At 40.1% G+C, this 20,306-nt stretch overlaps 2 protein-coding genes across 4 annotated transcripts in view; both read right to left on the bottom strand.

Annotated features, from left to right (window-relative positions):
- Positions 1 to 1,757: 1,757 nt before the first annotated feature.
- reep2 (receptor accessory protein 2) lies at positions 1,758 to 11,830 on the bottom strand. Of its 2 annotated transcripts, none has more exons than XM_020706643.3 (8): positions 11,484 to 11,830; positions 8,599 to 8,671; positions 6,811 to 6,887; positions 6,495 to 6,615; positions 6,267 to 6,395; positions 5,285 to 5,465; positions 4,630 to 4,796; positions 1,758 to 3,276 (listed from the first exon to the last, which is right to left on the bottom strand). In XM_020706643.3, the coding sequence occupies exons 1-8, from the start codon at positions 11,513 to 11,515 to the stop codon at positions 3,205 to 3,207; spliced, it is 852 nt and encodes a 283-aa protein (XP_020562302.2). In that variant the 5' UTR covers positions 11,516 to 11,830; the 3' UTR covers positions 1,758 to 3,204. The 2 variants fall into 2 exon arrangements, with proteins under 2 accessions (XP_020562302.2, XP_004073532.2); XM_004073484.5 differs by having other exon boundaries at positions 6,282 to 6,395.
- A 789-nt stretch (positions 11,831 to 12,619) lies between these two features.
- Positions 12,620 to 20,306, bottom strand: part of kdm3b (lysine (K)-specific demethylase 3B) — a 33,750-nt gene continuing 26,063 nt past the window's right edge. Inside the window, exons 18-25 of one of the 2 annotated variants that reach the window (XM_011480268.4) lie at positions 20,127 to 20,217; positions 19,855 to 19,985; positions 19,619 to 19,738; positions 19,239 to 19,262; positions 15,662 to 15,801; positions 15,287 to 15,463; positions 14,337 to 14,471; positions 12,620 to 13,554 (exon numbers count right to left, since the gene is read on the bottom strand). In XM_011480268.4, coding sequence (XP_011478570.1) covers positions 13,474 to 13,554; positions 14,337 to 14,471; positions 15,287 to 15,463; positions 15,662 to 15,801; positions 19,239 to 19,262; positions 19,619 to 19,738; positions 19,855 to 19,985; positions 20,127 to 20,217 — 899 coding nt within the window. In that variant the 3' untranslated portion in view covers positions 12,620 to 13,473. The remainder of the gene's footprint in view (positions 13,555 to 14,336; positions 14,472 to 15,286; positions 15,464 to 15,661; positions 15,802 to 19,238; positions 19,263 to 19,618; positions 19,739 to 19,854; positions 19,986 to 20,126; positions 20,218 to 20,306) is intronic. The other variant, XM_004073483.5, reaches the window with a different exon arrangement.

The following is a 20,306-nucleotide window of genomic DNA, read 5'->3' as shown; positions in this document are numbered from 1 at the left end:
TGGTGACAGTCGCTTAGCAACTCTGAGCTTCAGCTCTCTCCATAGTTTTTCTGTAGGATTGAGGTCCAGAGACTGGCTGGGCCACTCCATGACCTTGATGTGCTTCTTCTTCAGCCATTCCTTGGTTGCCATGGCTGTTTGTTTTTGGTCATTATCCAGTTGGAAAACCCATCCACGACCATTTTTATGCGTCTTTGTCAATCAAGATATGACTGAACATGGCTCCTTCCATTCTCCCATCCACACGGTGAAGTAGCCCTGTGCAGAAAACCGCCAAAGCATAATGTTTCCACCTCCATGCTTGACAGTGGGGATGGTGTTGTTGGGGTCAGAGGCAGCATTTCTCTTCTTCCAAACACAACAGGTTGAGTTGATGCCAAATTTTGGTATCATCTGACCACAGCACCTTCTTCCAATCCCTCTCTCTAGATCATGAAGGTGTTCATTAACAAACTTCAGGCTGACCGGCACATTTACCTTTTTAAGCAGGGCTACTTTGTGATCACTGCAAGATGTTACAACATTAAAAGTATTCCCAATGGTTTTCTAGGTGACTGTGGTTCCAGCCGCTTTGAGATCATCAACTAACTCCTGCCGTGTTGTTTTAGGCCGATGGCTCACTGTTTTCTCATGATAATGGAAACCCAACCAGGTCAGATCGTGTTTGGAGCCCCAGACCTACAGGTGGATTGATGGTCACGTTGTGACAGTTGCACCAACAGTTGTCACCTTAACCCCCAGCTTCTTGTTGATGGTTTTGTAATCCATTCTAGTCTTGTGAAGGTCTACAATTAAATCCACTGAAAGCTCTTTAGTCTGTGCCATGTCAGAGAGTTTGGAGTCTGACTGACTGATTCTCTGGACAGGTGTATTTTCTACAGTTGATAAATTCAAACAGGTGACCGATGATTAGGAGAGTCTGACTGGCCTGTGTGAACCAGAACTCTAAATGTTTAGAAGGGGGATCAAATACTTCTTTCCCCTCAATTTAATGCAAATAAATATATATCAATTCTTAAAAGTCAGTTCCTTGATTCTCTCTCTGTTCAAATGAACCTACCACTAGGAATGAAAGGGTGGGCAAACTTACAAAATCAGCAAGGGATCAAACACTTTCTCCACTGTATGTCAATTCAGTAAGCAGGCACCACCTCCCCCATGCTCCTTCACTCCTAAACAGAATCATTACCTTTCATGGCTCTCCTGTGTTCTCCTCCCCTCCTTCACTGCTCACCCGTTCTCTCAGGTACTGAATGCTCTGTTCTTGCCAGTTTCCAGCATGTAGTAGTTTTCTGCTCATTCCAGCCGTTCTTCCTGTTCCTGTCAAACCCAACACACCCCATTTCTTCCCAACTGTAAGGAACCATCTGCTATGGATTATACAGACTGTTTTTAAGACTGTGCATCTGGATTTCCCCTACAGGTTTGGTCAGTGATGACTAATCTCTTCCTCAACCACGGTTCCTTTCATCCTCCCACACTATCTCCTAGAGAAGCAGGGAGTACAAAAAATGGTCACTAATCTGCCATGGCTCCTTTCAATCCTCCACCTTTCAGGAGTTTAGAAGCCTCGATGAGTCTGTTGCTGTTGTGTGTCCTTGCCTCCAACAGCAGAGCATCCAATCCTTCCCCTTTTCTGTGCAGAAAAACACTTCCAACAAAAAAATTAACTGTACACAAAAAAAAGGTACAAGTTAAGTTGTTGTAAAACCTCCCATGGGTCCAGTGGGCATCTTAATAGAAACTATAAGCACAACTTTGTGTTCTGTTCCTTTATTAGCACTTTAAGTGGAGCATAATCTTCTCTGGTGCAGCTGTACCAGATGATAGTCAACTTTTAGCTTTTGATAAGCTGCAAGTACAGGAAAAATCCAGTTGACCAAGGCCTTATGACATTAATTATAAAGATAATAAACAACTAAAACACATATGGTGAAAGTTAAAAATCCAAAACTGTGAAACATGATCAAATCTAACCTAATATCCAAGAAGGGAGTCATTGAAAAAGCGAGCATTTGTTTTAAATTAATACAAAGAAGCTTTTAAATATAGATAATACTTGGTGATTTTTTTATGCCAAACAATAGAATGATACACTCAAAGCTTCCTCAGCTATAAAAACCAATAATAAATAAAAAATTTAAAGCAAAGATGAATAAGGCAGGCAAACCAAGGCTAGATGTACAGTAATGTTTATTTACATTGAGAGCTCCTCCAACAGTTTAAGTGGGGTTTGTCTCCCCCTGTTGGCTGATTGAAGTGTTGCAGTCTCTTGCTTTGTAGTGCACTAAAGAAATCACGGTCAGTTTAATAATTGAAAGCCTTCATTTATGTTCAAAGCAGCAGAAAACTCCACAGCTTGGTAACTAACAGCAGAACAACTTGCTGCGGTTTATGACTCCCACCCCAGTGTTCCTCCTTTACAGCAATAAAAAAAAAAAAAAAAAAAAACTATGATCCCCAAAGCTCTCAGAAGCAGGGGAAAACCTTACTTTGGAATGTCAAACACAAATGATGGAAAGCTTCTGGCATCAGGGAATTATTAAGTTTCAACCCAAGAATGGCGGCAAAATGGAGACAAACCAAGCTCGGAAGGAATGAACCGCCTTGGTATCAGTCTTGCACCTGGCCAGAAAGTAAACGTACCCAAAGAGACTGAACTTCACTGGGCTAGCTTCTCTGAGATCAAAGGAAAATGAAAATCAGTCAGCCCAAATGAAGAAGAAAATATACAGAATGTGAAGCTGCTAAAACATAAAGACAGCAGTTTGTAAACATTAGACATATACTGCTGCAGCCCAGCCACAAAGAGGGACTTTTACTGCCCCCTGCGGGGCAGATTAAACCAAACCTGCAGAAAGAAGCTAATGACACAGATGAGACGTCACTTTACTTCTTCCATCCACAAAGAATACTTCTCTTTTCGGACGCGTCCGAGTATCTACTGACCTTTAAAAAAAAGCTGCTGATCGGGGAAACTCCACCAGGATTTAAGCTCACGCTAAAACATCTTTAAAAACATATATATAATATATATAAGCCAGTGAATGTGAGAGCATCTCTCCGAACCAAAACGTACTTTTTAAAAGACCGTCTGCACGTAGAGAGCGAGAGAATTTCAGTTCTTAGAGCGGGGTGAAGGCAAAGGAGACCGCTGGCTGTGGGCGGACGGAGAGCAGGGGGCGGGGCCGTGGACAGCAGGACTCAAGGTGGCGTCTCCGCGTTATTGGTTGTGGTCTTTTTCTTGGTTGTCTTCTTCACAGTCTTGGCTTGAGTCTAAAAAGGGACAAGGAGATTTTTTGGAAGAAAAAAATAATATTTCAAAATAGCTTCAAGCTCACAGGTGAACATTGCTGCTTGGATCTTTAAGGTGGCCGCACGAGCCTCAAGGAAACTTGGAAGACACACCTGTGCTCCCTTTAAGACGCAGACACAACCCAAAACCCTGCAGCATATGGCTTAGGCTTTCAGAGAGCTACTTTGTGATATAAGAGAATATCACTTCATCTCTTTAGTAACTTTTCATGTCAACACTTGTGTTTTCAATATTCCTGAAAATATTGAGGGAGTTTTTCTGTTTAAAGGAGATTTTCTGAACAAATGTGTCCACATGTCTTTGTATCTGCATGATTAATGCCTCTTTTACCTGCTCTCTCATTGACAAGAGCATTTCAGCACTGATCCTGTTTGGATACTCATAGTAGTAGCAGATGAATTCAATTATGTGTCAATCATCAGCAAAGCGATGCACAGAAGAATGTGACGGCAAAGCAAAGGGAAATCAGCTGATTGAGGGGTTCACTAAGATGAAGAAAAAGAAAGACATTCCAGCTAAATCACTTGTAATCCTCCAGAGGTTTAACCCTGCCATGGCAGTCAGTGTTTTAAGCTTTAACAAGTCAGATAGTGATGTAAAGAACATCTGACATGATGCATAGTAAAAAAAAAAAAAAAAGTCAAATGACGAGGTTATATAACGGTACTTCGCTAACGCTGCGTGCTTTTTACCACCTGCTAAGACTGACTTTGCAGTTCTTCTCCTGTTTGGACTTTGAAATGAAACTTCTTTTTTTACAAACTTGAATTTATAAGAGAGTGACTTGTTTACACTCCTTAGGAACAAGGAAAAAAACAACTGTGACTTATCTTGCTAACTTTTCCGAACTCTTTGTGTGCGTTTCCTGCTCAAACTGCTGCCGTATTCTGCTGTGCTTTACGGCAGGAAAAGGCCATCCTCCGTTCATGATATGCAGACTTTTAGTAGAATATTTATCTCTCATCGTAAACTTAAAATACGCTGATCAGGATGCAACATCCGATCGAGTCTGAAACTGTGTGATCGGGCCTCGATTTCCGACTACATGATTGGATGGAGACATCCCTACACATTAGTGTGACAGTTTTTGTGCGTCTTTTATCAGTTTTTAATAAAAAGAAGCAGCAGGATGCAGACGTGGGTTGATCTGGCTGAATTCAAATGTCTTCAATGTTTTTGCCTCTGGGCTGCTTTAAAGCACAGCTACAAATCAGTCTCAAGGATATAAAACACACTGATTGAGAAAACACTGATAGAATATGGGCACAGAAGAGAGATTTATTCTGTTGGGTAAGGAAGGTTACCGTAGTTACCTCAGTTTTCACTGCAGCGGGTTTCTTGGTCGTCTTTCCAGCCGTGTTGCGTTTGGGCGCCTTGTCTCCTAAATCGTCGTCAGAATGCTCGGTCCTCGTGTCTGACTGGTCGGAGCTGTGTTGGGACGAGGCGTCGTCCGCCAGAGACGCAGCCGCCACCGAGCGAGCTGCAGGGTTAGAGAAGGTCACACAGACTTTTTAAGAATCTGTCACAAAGTTCCTGAACTCTGCATTTTCATGCCTTCAATCCAGAAAGTCAGCCATTTGTCAGCTATAAATAAATCTTTTATCCGAATGGACAATCAGATTAAACCACAGGACTTAAACTCCTGGAATAAACCAACATATCTTATGTTACTTTTCTGCAATAATGGGAATTTTATGGAGTTTGAATTGCAAACTGTGACCTTCAGTTTCTCAGCCTGACAGTCCCACACAGTCTCTCAGCAGTGCAGCCAGACACAAAGGGCTCTTCTGATGGTCACATGCTCGCACACTCACTTCTTTTACAGTTTCCCTTTATCATGCAGTCGTTTAAATCACACGATTGTAATGCAACCAAACCCTCAGAATCCCGCCTAAATCAAGAAAACCACAATCAGCAACCGAGCCCAGGCGATACGAGCAAGCTTTCATTTGGCGAGAGCAGCCTTACTCTGGCGTGCAGCAGTGCTCTTGGCCCTGGGCAGCGTGCTGACCCCGGACCCCATGTTGTCCGTGTGCTCTCGTCTCATGCGGACCTCGGAGGGGTGCAGAACCAGGTCGTCGTCGGCGTTGATGAGCGTCAGGTCCTGCATGCTGAAACTCCGCAGCTTGTCTGACAGCACGCCCTGCCCCTGAAACGAGCAGCAGGCTCAGCGGCGCCGAATGAGAGGCAACTTCATGTTTGAGGGCAAAAAAAGGATTTCAACCTTTTTCTAGAATGAAGTTGCTGACATTCCATCTCTCATTTAGAGCGTCACACATGACCAGATATGTAGGAACCAATGACATTGTCTTCTTAAGGTTTTGCTCACTAATACATAAAAATACAACTATTTAAAGAAGTTTCTAGGTCACTAAGTGGGTCTTTTCATCGTTCAGCCATGCGGTTCTGCAGGATCTCAACCCAGAAATGATTTCCTAAAGGAAAAATAATAGAAGGCCTCCTCAGATCAACAGCAGGAAGGTCATTTTGTTGGTTTGAAGCAGGATATTTGATTCTGTTGCATCCAACAAATTTGGCGTCAAAACTTTACTTAACCACTACTCACCTTTTTTTTTTTAATAAACAACTTAAAAAAAAATTTAAAAAATGCCTTAAACCTTTTACCAGCTCAGGGGCCTTGTGGGAGAATGTCCACCCTCAGACTGGAAGGTCATGAGTTCAAATCCATGGTCAAGTCATATCAAAGACTCTTAATAAAAACTGACCCACAGACTCCCTGCTCGACACTCAGCATTAGGGGGTTGGTTTGAGGGGTTTTAACAACCAAATGTTTCCTGAGTGTCTGCAGCTTGCCGCTGCCTCAGGGGGTGGGACAAATGCGGAGAACAAATTTCACAGGTTTCACCAGGTGGGAAACTTGTGAATGATAATAACCTAGAAATGTGTCACGTTGCTTTAAGTTAAACCGAAGTTAAGAACCGTAGCTGACGAAAGAGCGGCCCACCTTGGTGGCCGCGGTGACGGCAGCATTAGCGGCGAGGTTGAGGCCCCGTTTTCCAAACCTCATCATGGTCTCATAACTCTTGTCTTTGGCCTGAGCGATGTACTCATCAATCTCCTGTGGACAGCGGGGAGGAAGGAGGATGGACGAGGACATGATTAACTGAACATTTCCAGATTCAACTTAATAGCTGTGTCTCAGAGTGAAGCGTCCAACCTTCTCTTTGTTGGAGAGAGTTGGATGTACAAACTTGCGGTAGAGGACGCTGGAGCCCTTTGTGTACGGGGACAGGAGCCAGATTACAAAAGCAATCTTTAGCTCAAAGTAAAATGGAAACCTGGACAATGAAACACAGGATCAGGAGAAAAAAAAAAGGTTGCAAAAGTGCCCAAACTGAAGACATACTGCATTCAGAGAAAATGTACTTCAATAAAGTACAACAAGATTGACGAAACTTTAAAACTGAAAAAACCTTTTATTTGTGCTGCAAAATGCTGGAAAGCCAAGATGTGAGTGTGAGGTTTAGACTGACCATGATAGGAGCAAATCTGTGGCCGTCTCTGCTGTGGTGAACAACGCAAACACTATCCAGTACATCATCCATTTCACCTGCAGACACACAGACGTTCAGGGAAAAGGAGAACAGCTTAAAATAGCCCATGAGGTCCCACATTATCACGCCTGCTCCAACACGTGCAGCAAACGTGTGCAGGAGTTCCGTTTTCATGGTTAAGAGAATTTTATCAAAGTAAAAAGCAAAAGAAATGTTTAACGGATGTTTACTGACAGCAGGAGCTCCAGGGCATCCTATACATCATTCGACTCATTTAATGAGCAAAAGGAGAAACCGAGCGCAAAAAGACTAAACATACATGAACCAGATCTAAATGTGGTATCCCCCCCCCCCCCTTTTCTCCTTCGCTTTAGCTCCTCCCCCCACAATCTCCTTCTGTGGGCTCGAATACCAATTGAGAGGGTGGGTTGCCATAGTAACAGGCTGAGAGGAGACTGTTCTCCTTTGTAGATCTGGGCTGAGGGCCAGAGTGCTGCTGCTGCTCCTCTGATGCTGCAGCAGGGCGAGCAGGCAGGACGCCGCTCGGCGAGCAGGAGAGCAGAGGGTATCCCGGAGCAACCACTCCCGATTCATTTAACTGTGTTCTCACTCAGCTGCGTCTTCCTTCTGAAGCGGGGTGCGTTCACAAACAATGACGGAATTGGGAAGTTTTCTGTTTCTGTGTGTTTCAAAAGTTTTATGTTAAACCCAAATCCTTGACATAAACACAACAGTTCCATAAAAGTGTTAAGTCGGACATTTGCAGTTATCAGAAAAATTGACTACGGTACTTATTTTAACTTTTATACTCATTTATGATGGAGGATATATGATGCACAATTTGCAGCAAATCCTAAAATCTTGCAGATCCCAAATCTATTAAGACCTAGTCTGATCATCTTTTGATCTATTGTAAAAGCGTTCCCATAGTTGTGAGAGGGACTGTTGGCGTGCAGTAAGTTTTCCCCTACTTCCCATCATCCATCTGTTTACCTGCCATCCTGCTAGCTTACAGCCCCTTTCAACCCCAACCTAACATTACCGGTGCAACAAAAATGGCAAGCAATATTGGAGCCGTCCAGACGAACATTTTGGAGTCAGGTGACAGGCCGGATGAGGAAAAACAAAGACGTACCTGGACCTAGTCATCTACATGAGGAGTCATTTGGCTTCCCATTAGCATGTTTTTTTCATCTGCTCCTGATTCACGACAATTTCAATAAAGAAACACTCAAAAAATGCTAGATGAAGCTTGATTTTACTTATTAATATATTTAGATCAGTGGTGGTCACACTTTTTTGGCACGTGAGCTACTTTTGAGTCACAATGTCTTGAAGATCTACGTGTGTGTGTGTGTGTGTGTGTGTATATATATATATATATATATATATATATATATATATATATATATATATATATATATATATATATAAAAAATACTATTAGTAAATATTTGTTAGTTATGTTAATTAGTTACATGTTTATTTGGACATTGTTGTTTATGTACTGATGATTAAAAACTACACAGTGAGATTACGCAAAGATACTTTGTATTAACAGATGAGGCATTTTATTACAAAGACAGAAAGCAGCGACTATCGTATGTCATCCTCTCTTGTAAACCATGCAATGCGGGGAGGACGCTTGTCCTCAGGTTTAGTAGATCTGACCTCTGTGTATCTGCAGTAAGGAATAACAGTAGATGCCAAAGAAGAATTGGTTAAAGCCAAACAGCCCACAGAGGTCTGCTGTGACACAGTACTTACATATTCCTTCACGTTTTTCGTTTTGACAGCCTTGTATGAGGAGTAAGCTGGGTACAGGGTCCCAAAGGCAAGGCTGCAGACAAACAGAAACTGAAGGTCAGAGGGGAAAAAAAAGGATTCAGTAACAGAGCTTGACCTCAGAGTTTCAACGCCAGAACCCACTTCTGCAAATCAGCTTTGAAATACAATGAGTTCATGTAAACGTCGTTTGATCCTCTGGGGTTTTTCATCCAAGTTCAAATACATCAGTAAATAAAGCACACACATAAATTAAACATTGCTGATTGGCAAAAACACACAAAGATCTGTCAGGGGCGGGCCAGCATGTGTTTGAGCACGTGCAGACAGGACGTGTGTTGATGTGCAGTTTGTTCACACAAATAACATCGCTTGTCTCAGTAAGTTAGTGGTCAAATATTTGAACTAAAATGTTGAGATAAAAGTACGTCTTCTATCCACAAAAGCATATCGTTATAGCCGTACTGTTTTAACAAAACCAAATGCTGATTAATAATCCGACATTCAAAACTCAATATTGCACTTGAATGCATCACTTCCTGTAAGCAGAAACATTCACATGAAGCTAACAGCTAAAATGAAAGCCGGGGAAAAGATGTCATTGGTAGGTTAGTCATTTGCTATGGAAGTGTTTTAATGGATAAAGTAAGTAGAAGGAAGACAACAGACTGGCGATATCGTGACAAGCACTTAAAACGAACACGGATCATGTTTATGACACGGACACATCATGGCTTTTCAACCTTTCCAGGTCATGTCATGGTTTTTCATGGGCAGATGAGGTCTAGCCTGTTTGTAGTTTAAAAAATGAGCAAAAAATAAATAAATAAATCTCAAGCAACGTAAACACAAATACTCCTCTCGTCATCAGCAATCACCCGCAGGCTGCTGGGAGTTCAAGTCTCAGGGGATGATGGGTAGGAAAGAGGGGGAGAATTGTTGTCAGAGAACAGCAGTCCAACATTTGTCTTTTTATCTTTCTGGAATTTAAGGCGGGTTCTGACAACAGACACTCCAAGGTGCACTTTTATTTTACGATATTGGTTTTTTACACTTCAACAAAAATGATTGCAGATCATTGATAGAGAAGTTACAGTTACACATCTAACAGGTCTAGTTTAAACATCTTAAGAGGATAAAAATCTACATTTAACAGTACTTATCGGATGCTTTGAGTCTCCGTACTTGAGCACTGTTGTTATAAAGTTGAATATTTAAAATGATTATCAAAATAAGATTAAAATGCTCTAGGATTGATCAGCTTCAGAGAAAGAACCTTGTGCAGCTTTGGGGTGAATCATCATGATGTGACATGATGCTGACTAAACCAACACACACCTCAGCCATTATTTGAAGGCGCCTTGTGTCAATAACATTGAATTCTCTTTGTCCTTATTGGTCTTTCTGTGCAGCTATGCATGTAAACATATAGGGACTTGACTTCCATTATGCATTTCAGAGGCCACACGGGAAAAAAAGCTGAGTAAAGGTTACTAAGATGCCCTGAGTCAGTGTCTTTGCCCTAAAGAAAGAGACGTGCTTGAGCAGTGGTGAGGTCAAACTGGCAGTCTGCTATTTTAATCTCGGTTTATGTAATCCAGGAACAGTATTTTGAGATGGTTTCTGTCTTTCAAAAAAATTGTTGAGGTAAAATGAAAAATTTGTATTGATGAGTCAGTTCAGAATTAATAAATCTAATAATTAGGAGTATGAAAAAAAATCTGCAATAACCAATCACAATTTTATAAATAAAATTTATACAGAAATAAAAAAAACGGGGGGGGGCAGTTTACATATTTTTGTTTAGTTTCTGTTGTTTTAATTATCATAACTGTTTGTTTTTTTTTGCTACACATGCTTCAATCTCATTAAAGTCCGCCAAAGATTTTTGTTTTATAGCTGCTTTAAAGAGATTTCACATCTCCAAATTAGAGTTGCTGTGTATTATTTCAATTGCATGAGAGAAAATGAACGTTTAACTGTTTTTTTTTATTACGCTCCTGACACAATCTGACAGGAAACTTAAAAAAAAACAAAAACATAGAAAAATGGATATACATGCACAGATTACTGAAGAGAAATCCAATGAGATTTCCCCTAAACTTCTAAGATATTCATGTTGTCCAGTTTGACTGATTTGGAGTTGGATTATTATTTAAAGAATCCATATTATATTTATGTGATCACTTCAATAGTCTGATAACTCAGGAAATCGGACTATGATCAGTCTTTGGTGTGTGATAGAGCCTGGAAACGTCATTAGGAGGTGGACAGAGGTGGAAGCTGAGGCCTGAACTACTTTTGATGACAACCCCATTCATGAAAATCACAGTCGGTGCTCTTTTTCTTTTTACAATTTAAAGTTAAATATTTACCTTATTATAAATAGAATCTATAGGGCAATGTCCAAATAATGAGCCCTGGTGTCGCTTTAATGCGTTAACTTTGTTCAAAAGTCCAGCTAAACGTTTAAATCAACAACCATGTTTGTCAGCAGGCAGCTTTTGTGTCGGTTAACTGGTCAGCAGTGAGGCTCGCATGTTAAGCAGGTTGTCCCGAAAAGGCAAATTGGGTCTCTTTTTTTAAGACATGCTTCTGTGTCAGGCGGCTGTTTAATAATTAGCGTCCATCGTTAGCTTAGCACGGCTGGATGTGCTGCATCATCACTGATCAGAAACACAAACCGTTACCACGCAGTGTTTTTTATTTATTTATCAAAACCACTGATCGCCTGTGATAATATGATAAACACACGTTATTTGAGGTCAGATACATTACAACACGCATGAGCTAGATCGATATCGAACAGCGATGATTGGGTGCTAAGGTTCAAAATTATTGAAAATATGGGTCCGCCCCAAACTCACACGACTATCCTCGAAATGATCCAAGATACCATCTTGCAGGACAGCCGGCCGTGGCCCCTTTTAGCGGCTTCGGGAAAATCTGGGTGGCTTTACTAGTTGCGCGACGATGCTGCAGCTAGGCGCCCCCCATTTCCCCTCCAGGAGGCTGCTGCCAGTCCACGGCTCCTCTGTGGCGTCAGGTGGACAAACGGCAGCCGGGGAGGGGAAGGAGGGAAGGAGGAAAGGAGGAGGGCGAGGAGGGGCTGCTGCTGCAGTCTGCTAAGGTCTCATTCACTCCTGGAAAGGCGGGATCTTAAAGGGCCAGATCACGGCTGTTTGATGTCACGTTCACTGGAAATGCCGCGCGTGCGCTCGACCACCTTCTGCTGCGCGCACGAGCGCACTGATCAATGGGGGTGGGATGAGGAGGGGACTCAAATTAAACCAACGCCGCTTATGGGAGCATGAATGTCGACTTTTTCGTAATTTTTGTGAGATGTCTTTCATGTTATGTTCCCGACCTGCATTATGGCTAAAATGGCTTACACATATCCGATTATTTCCATGAATCAGCAAAAAAGGTGGTCACGTGGCCATGCTTAGTCATCCAGTTTCGTGAGTCAAAATACGCAGAAAAAAAACCACATTCTAATAATAAAAATAAATTGTTAAGATGTTTTTCTGTCATATGAATGCTGTCTGTGAACTCAAACTAAATATTTTACAATAAGGAACAAAAATATAAGGATAAGATAGACCGTTATAAGTGTGAACAAATAATGCAATTAAAAAACATGAACATGTTTAAATCGAAACGTGACAGTAGTTGTATCCATGGGTAGAATTATTTTATTCCAAATTACTTCAAATTAAAAAAAAATGTTGTAGTAAGAAGTATTTTTAAATGTATACAATAATGCATTTCATCAGGGTTGGTTTTTAAATCCTAGTGAAAAGCAAATATCTTGAATGTTGAAATACATTGTTGTTTAAATAAGGTGTACACGTTTTTAACATGTTCTTGACCAATGGAAAAGCTTTTACAATAGATCAAAAGATGATCACAGTAGGACTTTAAATTTAAACTATAATCCATTTTAATATTCAATATATTCTTTTTTAATAATGATTGAAAGAATTAAAGACATAAAGCAAAGTAGTTTTTGTAAACTTTATTGTGAAAAATCAAACAGACTGCTAAGATCAATTTATATATTGATACAATGTTAATGGCCAGTAGTTTTGTTCCGCTGCAAATGTGATTATTAAACAATGCTGTTGGAAGTCTGCAGTTCACTGAACCCACAAGACAAAAGCAATTAACCTGCCCTCTCTGAAGCTCTCTTCACTGTTAACTCGCAGCTTTACATAAAAAGAAAAGACTTCTTACTCTGAGAGAGAAATAAGAAAACGAAAAATACAAAACTTTGGTCTGCTTCCCTTGACTGGCTGCTTCGAAAAATCCTGTCAGCCGCAGAGGGCAGAAGTGTTCAGCTGCTTAAAAACGTCACTGGAAATAAAAATCTACAAAAGCAGGTTAACCTGGATCCTATTAAAGAAACTTAACATCCATGTCATCATAACAGGAAAGTTAGCCCAAACTCACAATTCGTCAGTTGCTTATTTTGTAGCTGAACCTCTGCTCCAAAGGCACGTCAGCTTTCACCTCCCTTCCTCTCACACCTCACATTTACAATGGAAACAACAGAACACACTGACTGATCTTAAATACAATGTTAATCAAAAAAGAAAACAAAATTGGAAAACAACTAGACAAGTTTGAGCATACTGTGTAATAGAGTGATAAAAGGACTTTCTTCATCCAAGTGTTGATTAACCCCATCCCGCATCTAAATTGCCCCAATATGAAATGCTTGACACACTCGGTCTTTCACTGCACCAAAGAACCTACACTATCTCGGTGTGCTGCTAGCCGCAGCATGGTGCTGTGTTGTCTGCCGTGTCTCCACAGTGGACTGATCTTCAGCCACCGGCTGTTTGGGAAGAAAGACTAAGGGCGGGCTAGTTTCGACTCGTGGGCCTTCAGTGTCCCGACAGCGTCCTTCACTGCATGATAGATGATGTTCTTCACCTGAATGACAGCAAGAGAGCAGAATGAGATGAAAATGGACAAATGAGACATATTACTGTCCAGTTATAGTGAGGTGTACAGTGGTCCCTCGTTCATCGTGGGAGTAACGTTCTAAAATAATCCACAATACACGAAATCTGCAAAGTCGTCACCGTTATTTTTTTTTTTACAATGTCCACGTTTTAAGGATGTAAAACCCCTAAGAATATTCTCAGAGAAACATTAATATTTTTACACTTCAAACCTTTGTAGAAAAAATCTAGCTCACACCTCCAGGTGACCAGTAATTACTGAAGCTGCTTTTCATTTCAGCTATTTACCAATGTAAAGCGTTGCATTGTGACGCAAAGCCGCTTTCTCTGCAACCAAATCTGTCGATTGGTAGTTTTGGTTCTCTAAATATTTATTTCCAAGAATCATTTGTTGATTTTTATGTTATTCAGAAAAAGAAAAGAAAAAAAGCTCAAGTATCAATTTTTTGCAGTATCAATATTGACTACAAACATTAACCAAAACCGATTTTACACTAAAACATTCATCTATTCATCTTTAAATGAACCAGAACAATACAATGGTCGGTGATTCAATGTGTTAAATAAAAACAATCTAAAATGTAGCTTAAAAATTACAAAATGATTCTTTTGTTCAAAGAGGTAAAGTTTTCCTTTCCTGTTTTTCTAATCTAAACTGAGGGCAATTAGGATTTTTTTAAAACAATCAACCAATCTTACGTGAGCTCTAAAACATTAAGATACACACACATTATAATCAGTCGGACCAACCTGAAGCTTGTCTTCGTGGTTTGTGTGAGTTGTGGACAGGTGTCTGAACTCCTGCGTGAGTCTGAAACAGTGCCTCACATGCTCCGGAGACACAAAGTCCTCTGCCACTTTGATACAACTGTACAGGTTGTGTACCTGGGAGAGCAAGAATGTACACAAAAAAAAAACATTAATAACAGAACAGCATGTACATACCTATTTTTAACACTTAGTACAAGAATGTCTAAAACAAAGCAGATTATTGGGTGTGGATGAACAAAAACACACATTTTTCATCATCTTTCCTCGTCACTTTTTTATATAAAAAGTGACCTGTAACCTATAGGTCATGTTTAGCAAAAGTTTAAAAACTGGACACTGCCATTTTTTATTTTACCAACTACATGAAAAGAAATCGATGAACGGGAATCTACACAGATGCTGGCTTTGTTGATGCTGCGTGTCATCACTGTGGGACAGCCTCCAGAGCTACAGAAAGTCCATACATTTCCCATTATTGCAACAGTGTTCAAGAACTTCTCCACTGCTGTGCCTGCATTCTTCCATGGTGCAATTACTCATATCCTGGGCTAATTATAAGGTTTTTGTTTGTATGTTTGTTTTTTTTGGCCAAAGCACTGGTCATACACTCATCTGTCATGGGCATCTGGTACTGAATGCACTAGAATGTTACTGAAAAATGCTGACAAGTGTCTGTTGCAAATCAACCACTACCCTTTAGTATTTTATCAAGGACACAAATCAAGCAGGTTTGCCTTTAAGATCTTGGTTGATTGTTTGGACTGAAGCAGAAATAGGCCTTCACTGTGTGAACTTGTTTCTAGCTTGGTAGCACTGACCAAAGAGCATCCAATCTTCTAGCTGAGCTTAGTGCTGAAGTGAACATTTACTGTGAAGCTGCAGAAGCTGGAATATGTTATTAAGAGTAGATGTGCAAGCTTAAGTCTGACCTGGTGTGGAGCTCCGGCTGGAATAAATACAGCATCTCCTAAAAACTGTACAATGGCCCAGCCTTGGACGCCATACTCTTCGTAGAGCCTCCGGCGAAGCACCTGGTCCAGGTACCAGCTCTGGTCGTGAATGGGGTCGTGGTCTGGAGGGTTCTCTTGACCTTGCTCTTCTCCCACCTGACAAGGGTTAAATAAGAATTAATACATGGAAGAATGTTCCCACCTGGAAGAACGGATCTATGAAAATAAATTTTGTTGATGTCAAGCTCATGCTGGCTTTAATGTGAATATCGTGTCTGCAGCACAAACAACCCTGAATAAATTTTCCTCAAAGGTCAGGTGACGCTGCTTGAAAAAAAGGTTTACACTGCTGACCTTGCGGAGCAGTTCTCTGATCTTCTCAGCGTCCTTAGCAGCATAGATGTGCCAGAGAGCTCCTGGTTTCTCCTTTCCTTCGTGAACCCTCCTCTTCGTCATTTCATCCACATCACCTTCATCAATGGTGGTCATGACCTCTGCAGTTTGAGAATAAGTAAAAACAAAAAAGAAAGGGAAAAAAAAGCACAGACAGGAATAGGACACCAAACATTCATCAGTAATGTCACCAAAACATTGAAGTTTTTTGAAATATCTCATTATTTCAAGATTCTACACCATAACAATCCTAAAAATTCTGCTCAGCTTTGTGCAAATCAGGAATAAATGAGGTTTATTTATCATAACCTACTGAGAGTAATGGTACACAGCTGTGGTTCCCAACTGGTGGTTAAAAAACCCTAATGGAAGGCGAGATTTGGTTTTAAAATAACCTCTTTTTCTCTTACATGTCTGCAGCAGTGTTGTGCTAACAGCAATAAAATGAGGAGTTTGTGAATGTTTGTTGTTCCATAGTAAAGAATAATCCCTTTAGTAACCACAACCATCTGCTGCTCAGTACCTTTCCATTGTCTGTCAGGTTGTTTTTTCATTTATAAAGAGCGCCAGTTTAAAATGAATAATGGCGGGTTATAAGCCAGAAAAGTACCATAGTACTTCGTGTGGGACAGTTTAACTAGGGAAGATGTTCTGAAGTAAAAAAACCAACATAGCGATCTGAGTTTTCTAGGACTATGCTTCTAAATGAATTTTAGGCACATCCCCTAAAATTTTCTGCACACGTCAATGGGGCAGATTCTCGTCAACAAGAAGGGTCATACTGGACATGTTCTGTCCCACACATGAGGTTGCCCTTAAGCAGCACTGCCTGCTGCTGCGCATGAACCATTGATTGGATCTGAGAACTGGACTGAGAGTAACGTGACCCACAGTAAAGGACTCATTTCTTATTCCAACCAAATTAAGTCAATTCAGACATTTTTTCGCGATACGGACATCGCCATATTGGAACCAGCAATTGTGATCGGTCTGAGTCTACATTTCTATGGCAACAACTTTCGCCAATCTGGAGTGAGCTTGTTGGAATAGGGCTGGGTGATATGGCCTCAGAATAAAATCTCCGATTTTATTTTTTTTAATTCGGTTTTAATTCGATTTCCGATTTTTTTCCTCGAGATACAATCTAATATAAACTAGAGCTGTGACGGTGTGGGATTTTTGATCACCGCGCTGATGAAGCAGCAGGAGTCACTCAATGACATTGATAAATGACATTAAAATGACTAATAAACAACACACTCAACTTGCTCACTCATTCATTTCTAAAAACAACACAAGTTTGTCTCGTGTCTGTGCGACAAACGGGTTTCTTGCTGGCACTGAATCAAAGAGTGAAAAGTAAAGAGAAAGAGAACTTGTTTTAAAAATGAAGCATACTGGGTAAAACATTTTTCCCATCTGTATTTCCAAAAAAACCACAACCTTTAACTGATACATCTTTTTATATAAGCATCGATGCTTATATAATGATTCTTTTCTTATTACATTTTTTAATAATAAAATAAATCAAGTGTAGAAACATTAACAGACCAGTTGAGAACCACCAGGCCAAAAAATTTAAAATGACATAGCAAAATACACAAATCACAACTACTGACAATCACACACACAACCTAGTACAGAATATGTGGAGCCACTAAACCAACCAACAGTGTGAGGACTCAAACAGGTTCTAATTCTCACTGATGGATGCAGTTCCATTACTAATTTAGACTTCAGGGCTTTTCACTTCAAAGTTTCACTCAAGTCAGAGTAAAGCCTTAAAAACTATTGCAAGTTTGACACATTAGAAAAATATATTTCAACCATTCACACCAGAATACAACAGGTCTAATATTATATTCATTTCAACCTAACTGCACGGATTGAAAATGAAAAAAATAATTAAGATAAAAGAAAATTTGTTTGAAACAGAATAGAAAACGGTGACAGAGGTGTTTTCATAAAGAGGTGGTTTTGGAGCCTTACTCATGAACTAACGTATTTATCGGACTACATGACGCACTTAAAGGCCTTAATGTTTTTCAAAAAACAACGGCGAACCTTAAAATCTTAAAAGTGCCTAATATATGGATTCATTCTGGTTGTGTTTCTGATGCTGAAGTGATTTTCAGAGGTACTCGGTGCTCTGTCAAAATATTGGTCTGTTGTAACAAATCGCAAACAAGGTTGGGTGTTATTGTGTAGGCGCCAAGCGGGCTAACGTGTAGCATGTTACAAACTAGTTCTAGAGTTGCTCTGAACGCAGTTAAAGTCTGACTGACAGACCTATCACTGACTTTTTTGTTTCGTTAATGCGCCCTACATATGGGTGTGCCCTACATTTGACATCATCTCAAAGATGGACCATTCAATGACCATACATAAGAATGCGTCGCGCCCCATGGGACGAAAAATACAGGAAGTCTTTTAAAACAAATCTAATGAGCGTACTGGCAGGTAACATGCTGTAGCATGTGAATTTAACTGTAGTTTGACATGAAGAAACAAACCTCTGTTTCAGTACAAACACAGAAAGAATTTGTATTGACCCAAGTGCAGTAAAGCAAAGCAAATATTTGCTGTCCTTTGATATTTGTTTGAAGCCACCAGCTTCTTCTTTGGACAGACCTATTTGTCCCTGCAGGTCAAAGTCCAGAGCTGAACACACCGACTGCACCGACGATGGTTAGGGGTCAGCTGGACATACACAAGCAGCAGGCTAACAGTATCATATGGATGTAGAAACCCAATACACAATTTAACAAGTTAAAAGAAACTTGGCTTATTCAGTAAATCAATGAGCAGAAAAGCTAAAAGATACGAAGGTGACAAAAAATAAACCATGTAAAAAAGGTTTATTTTATTGTTATTACCATTAATGGAAAACTAGAACAAAAAAGAAATTTAATATAGAAAAAGTAACTATTATATGCTGATGCCAAAAGGTATTAGCTCTAGATTCTAAAATTAGAAAACAGAAGTTCAAAACAAATGTTTAATAAATTTCATAGAATCACTGCTTTAACCTCCTCATCATTGAAATTTAGTGAAGTTGTTGAGGTTTTATGTAATTTTAAAACAACTTCTAAGCAGATTCCTCTTTTGGGTGTGTTTGTATACAGAAAAAGAAGCTCAGAGGGAAAAATCATCACTACTGTAAATGCCCTTTATTTAAACTTTTCTCCAATAGTCTGATGGCCAGAGCACTGTTAACCCAAAGTAAACAGGAAGTTACAGTTGCCGCTGCTTTGACTCTATAAAAGAAATCTTGATCCCGACAAGAAGAAAAAAAAGCCCAAAAGACAGTCACTTTAATATATGACCCAGCCTAATAAAAGTCTGCAATCCTTAAAAAAAATCTACACAAATTTTAAAGACGTGCAAAAAGATAGAACCTGTGGGATGGTGGGGCGCAGTGCTCTGACCCCCCAATGCACAGAGAAAAACAGAAGCATGACTCAGAAAAGTGAAAAGGGGAGTTAGTCAAGAAGAAGGGCATGCTATTCAATAAAAAAACAACTGAAAGACTACAGACCTTTGCGTCCAGAGATTACCGCCTCTGTGAAGGAGAAATTTTACCACATTGTAAATGAGTGAGACCCACTGGAGGGTCTCTCCAGTGTACTTTCCAAGCACATGAAGCCAAGAGCTCAAAGAGTCTTATCAGATGACTCTTTGAAACATTTTGAGAATATTTTCATGGTTTTAAAACCACGAGTGTTTGAAAGAAAACGTTTTTTCATTTATTTTAGAAAATCTAACAATACATTTTAGACTTTCTTCAATAGAAGTTGCTTCAAAGTGAAATTAGAATATTGTTTTAAATTGTAAATGCTTTTAAAAGCAGTTTGTGGCTTCATTAAAACGGAACAAAAATTCTTAAATTTGTGCATCGTCAACAGAATGTCTACTAACCATCTTCGTGGTTATCGTCTCCGCGAGGAACGCCAACATAAACCATGACGTTAACCGCATCAGACACATCCAAATGGAGGTTAGTGGTTCCCACCTTCCTGTCTTCAGTCGAGGTTAGGCCTAAATTTAATTTTTTTTAAAAGAGAGAGAGAAAGGAATTTGGTGTAAAGAAAAGCTTTTCATGAATTTTTTCTCCCATTAGTGAGATGGGACATAACACAAGCTGCCCCGCTTACCATAGGCGTTGTACATCTTTGGCCCCAAGTCAGGGCGCACAAAAAAATTGGGCAATCGGGCTGCCAGGTTCAGACGACCGTCTCTTTTGGTGTACTCGGGCAAGGGAAGATTTTCCATTAAATCATCAAATCTGGGAACAATATGTAAGAACTCATTCACAAATGATGTTCTTGCATGTAAAGGGTTTATTTAGAAGAAACAGATTCCATCAAATCTACGTGTGAACAAAATAGGATCAAACTGGTGGAAAAGGCACCAATGGGTTCCTAACCTGGTAGGCATCATATCCCTAAAATCCTCCCCTGGAGGCCAGTCCTTTAACTTCAACACCATGGGTCGCCCATCACTATCTTGTAGTCGCTCTGCATTCACAAAAAAACATACAGAGAAGCATCTAAATATTTATGGAGGTGACAAAATTCCTTTCTTATTGAGCAGAAGTTCTTTACTC

The sequence above is a fragment of the Oryzias latipes genome, chromosome 10 (assembly GCF_053564925.1).
Source record: "Oryzias latipes strain Hd-rR chromosome 10, Olatipes_Hd-rR_3.1".
Classification (NCBI taxonomy): Eukaryota; Metazoa; Chordata; class Actinopteri; order Beloniformes; family Adrianichthyidae; genus Oryzias; species Oryzias latipes.
Note: the sequence above shows the minus strand (reverse complement) of the source record. Positions and strands in the feature narration are given on the sequence as shown.

Excerpts from the sequence above, each read along its gene's own strand:
- reep2 (XM_020706643.3), bottom strand. The coding sequence starts at position 11,515 with ATGGTATCTTGGATCATTTCGAGGATAGTCGT. Across the intron at positions 6,396-6,494 it reads CTCTCTCCAACAAAGAGAAG|GAGATTGATGAGTACATCGC; the intron begins GTTGGACGCTTC and ends CGCTGTCCACAG. Across the intron at positions 3,277-4,629 it reads CCGCTGCAGTGAAAACTGAG|ACTCAAGCCAAGACTGTGAA; the intron begins GTAACTACGGTA and ends GTCCCTTTTTAG.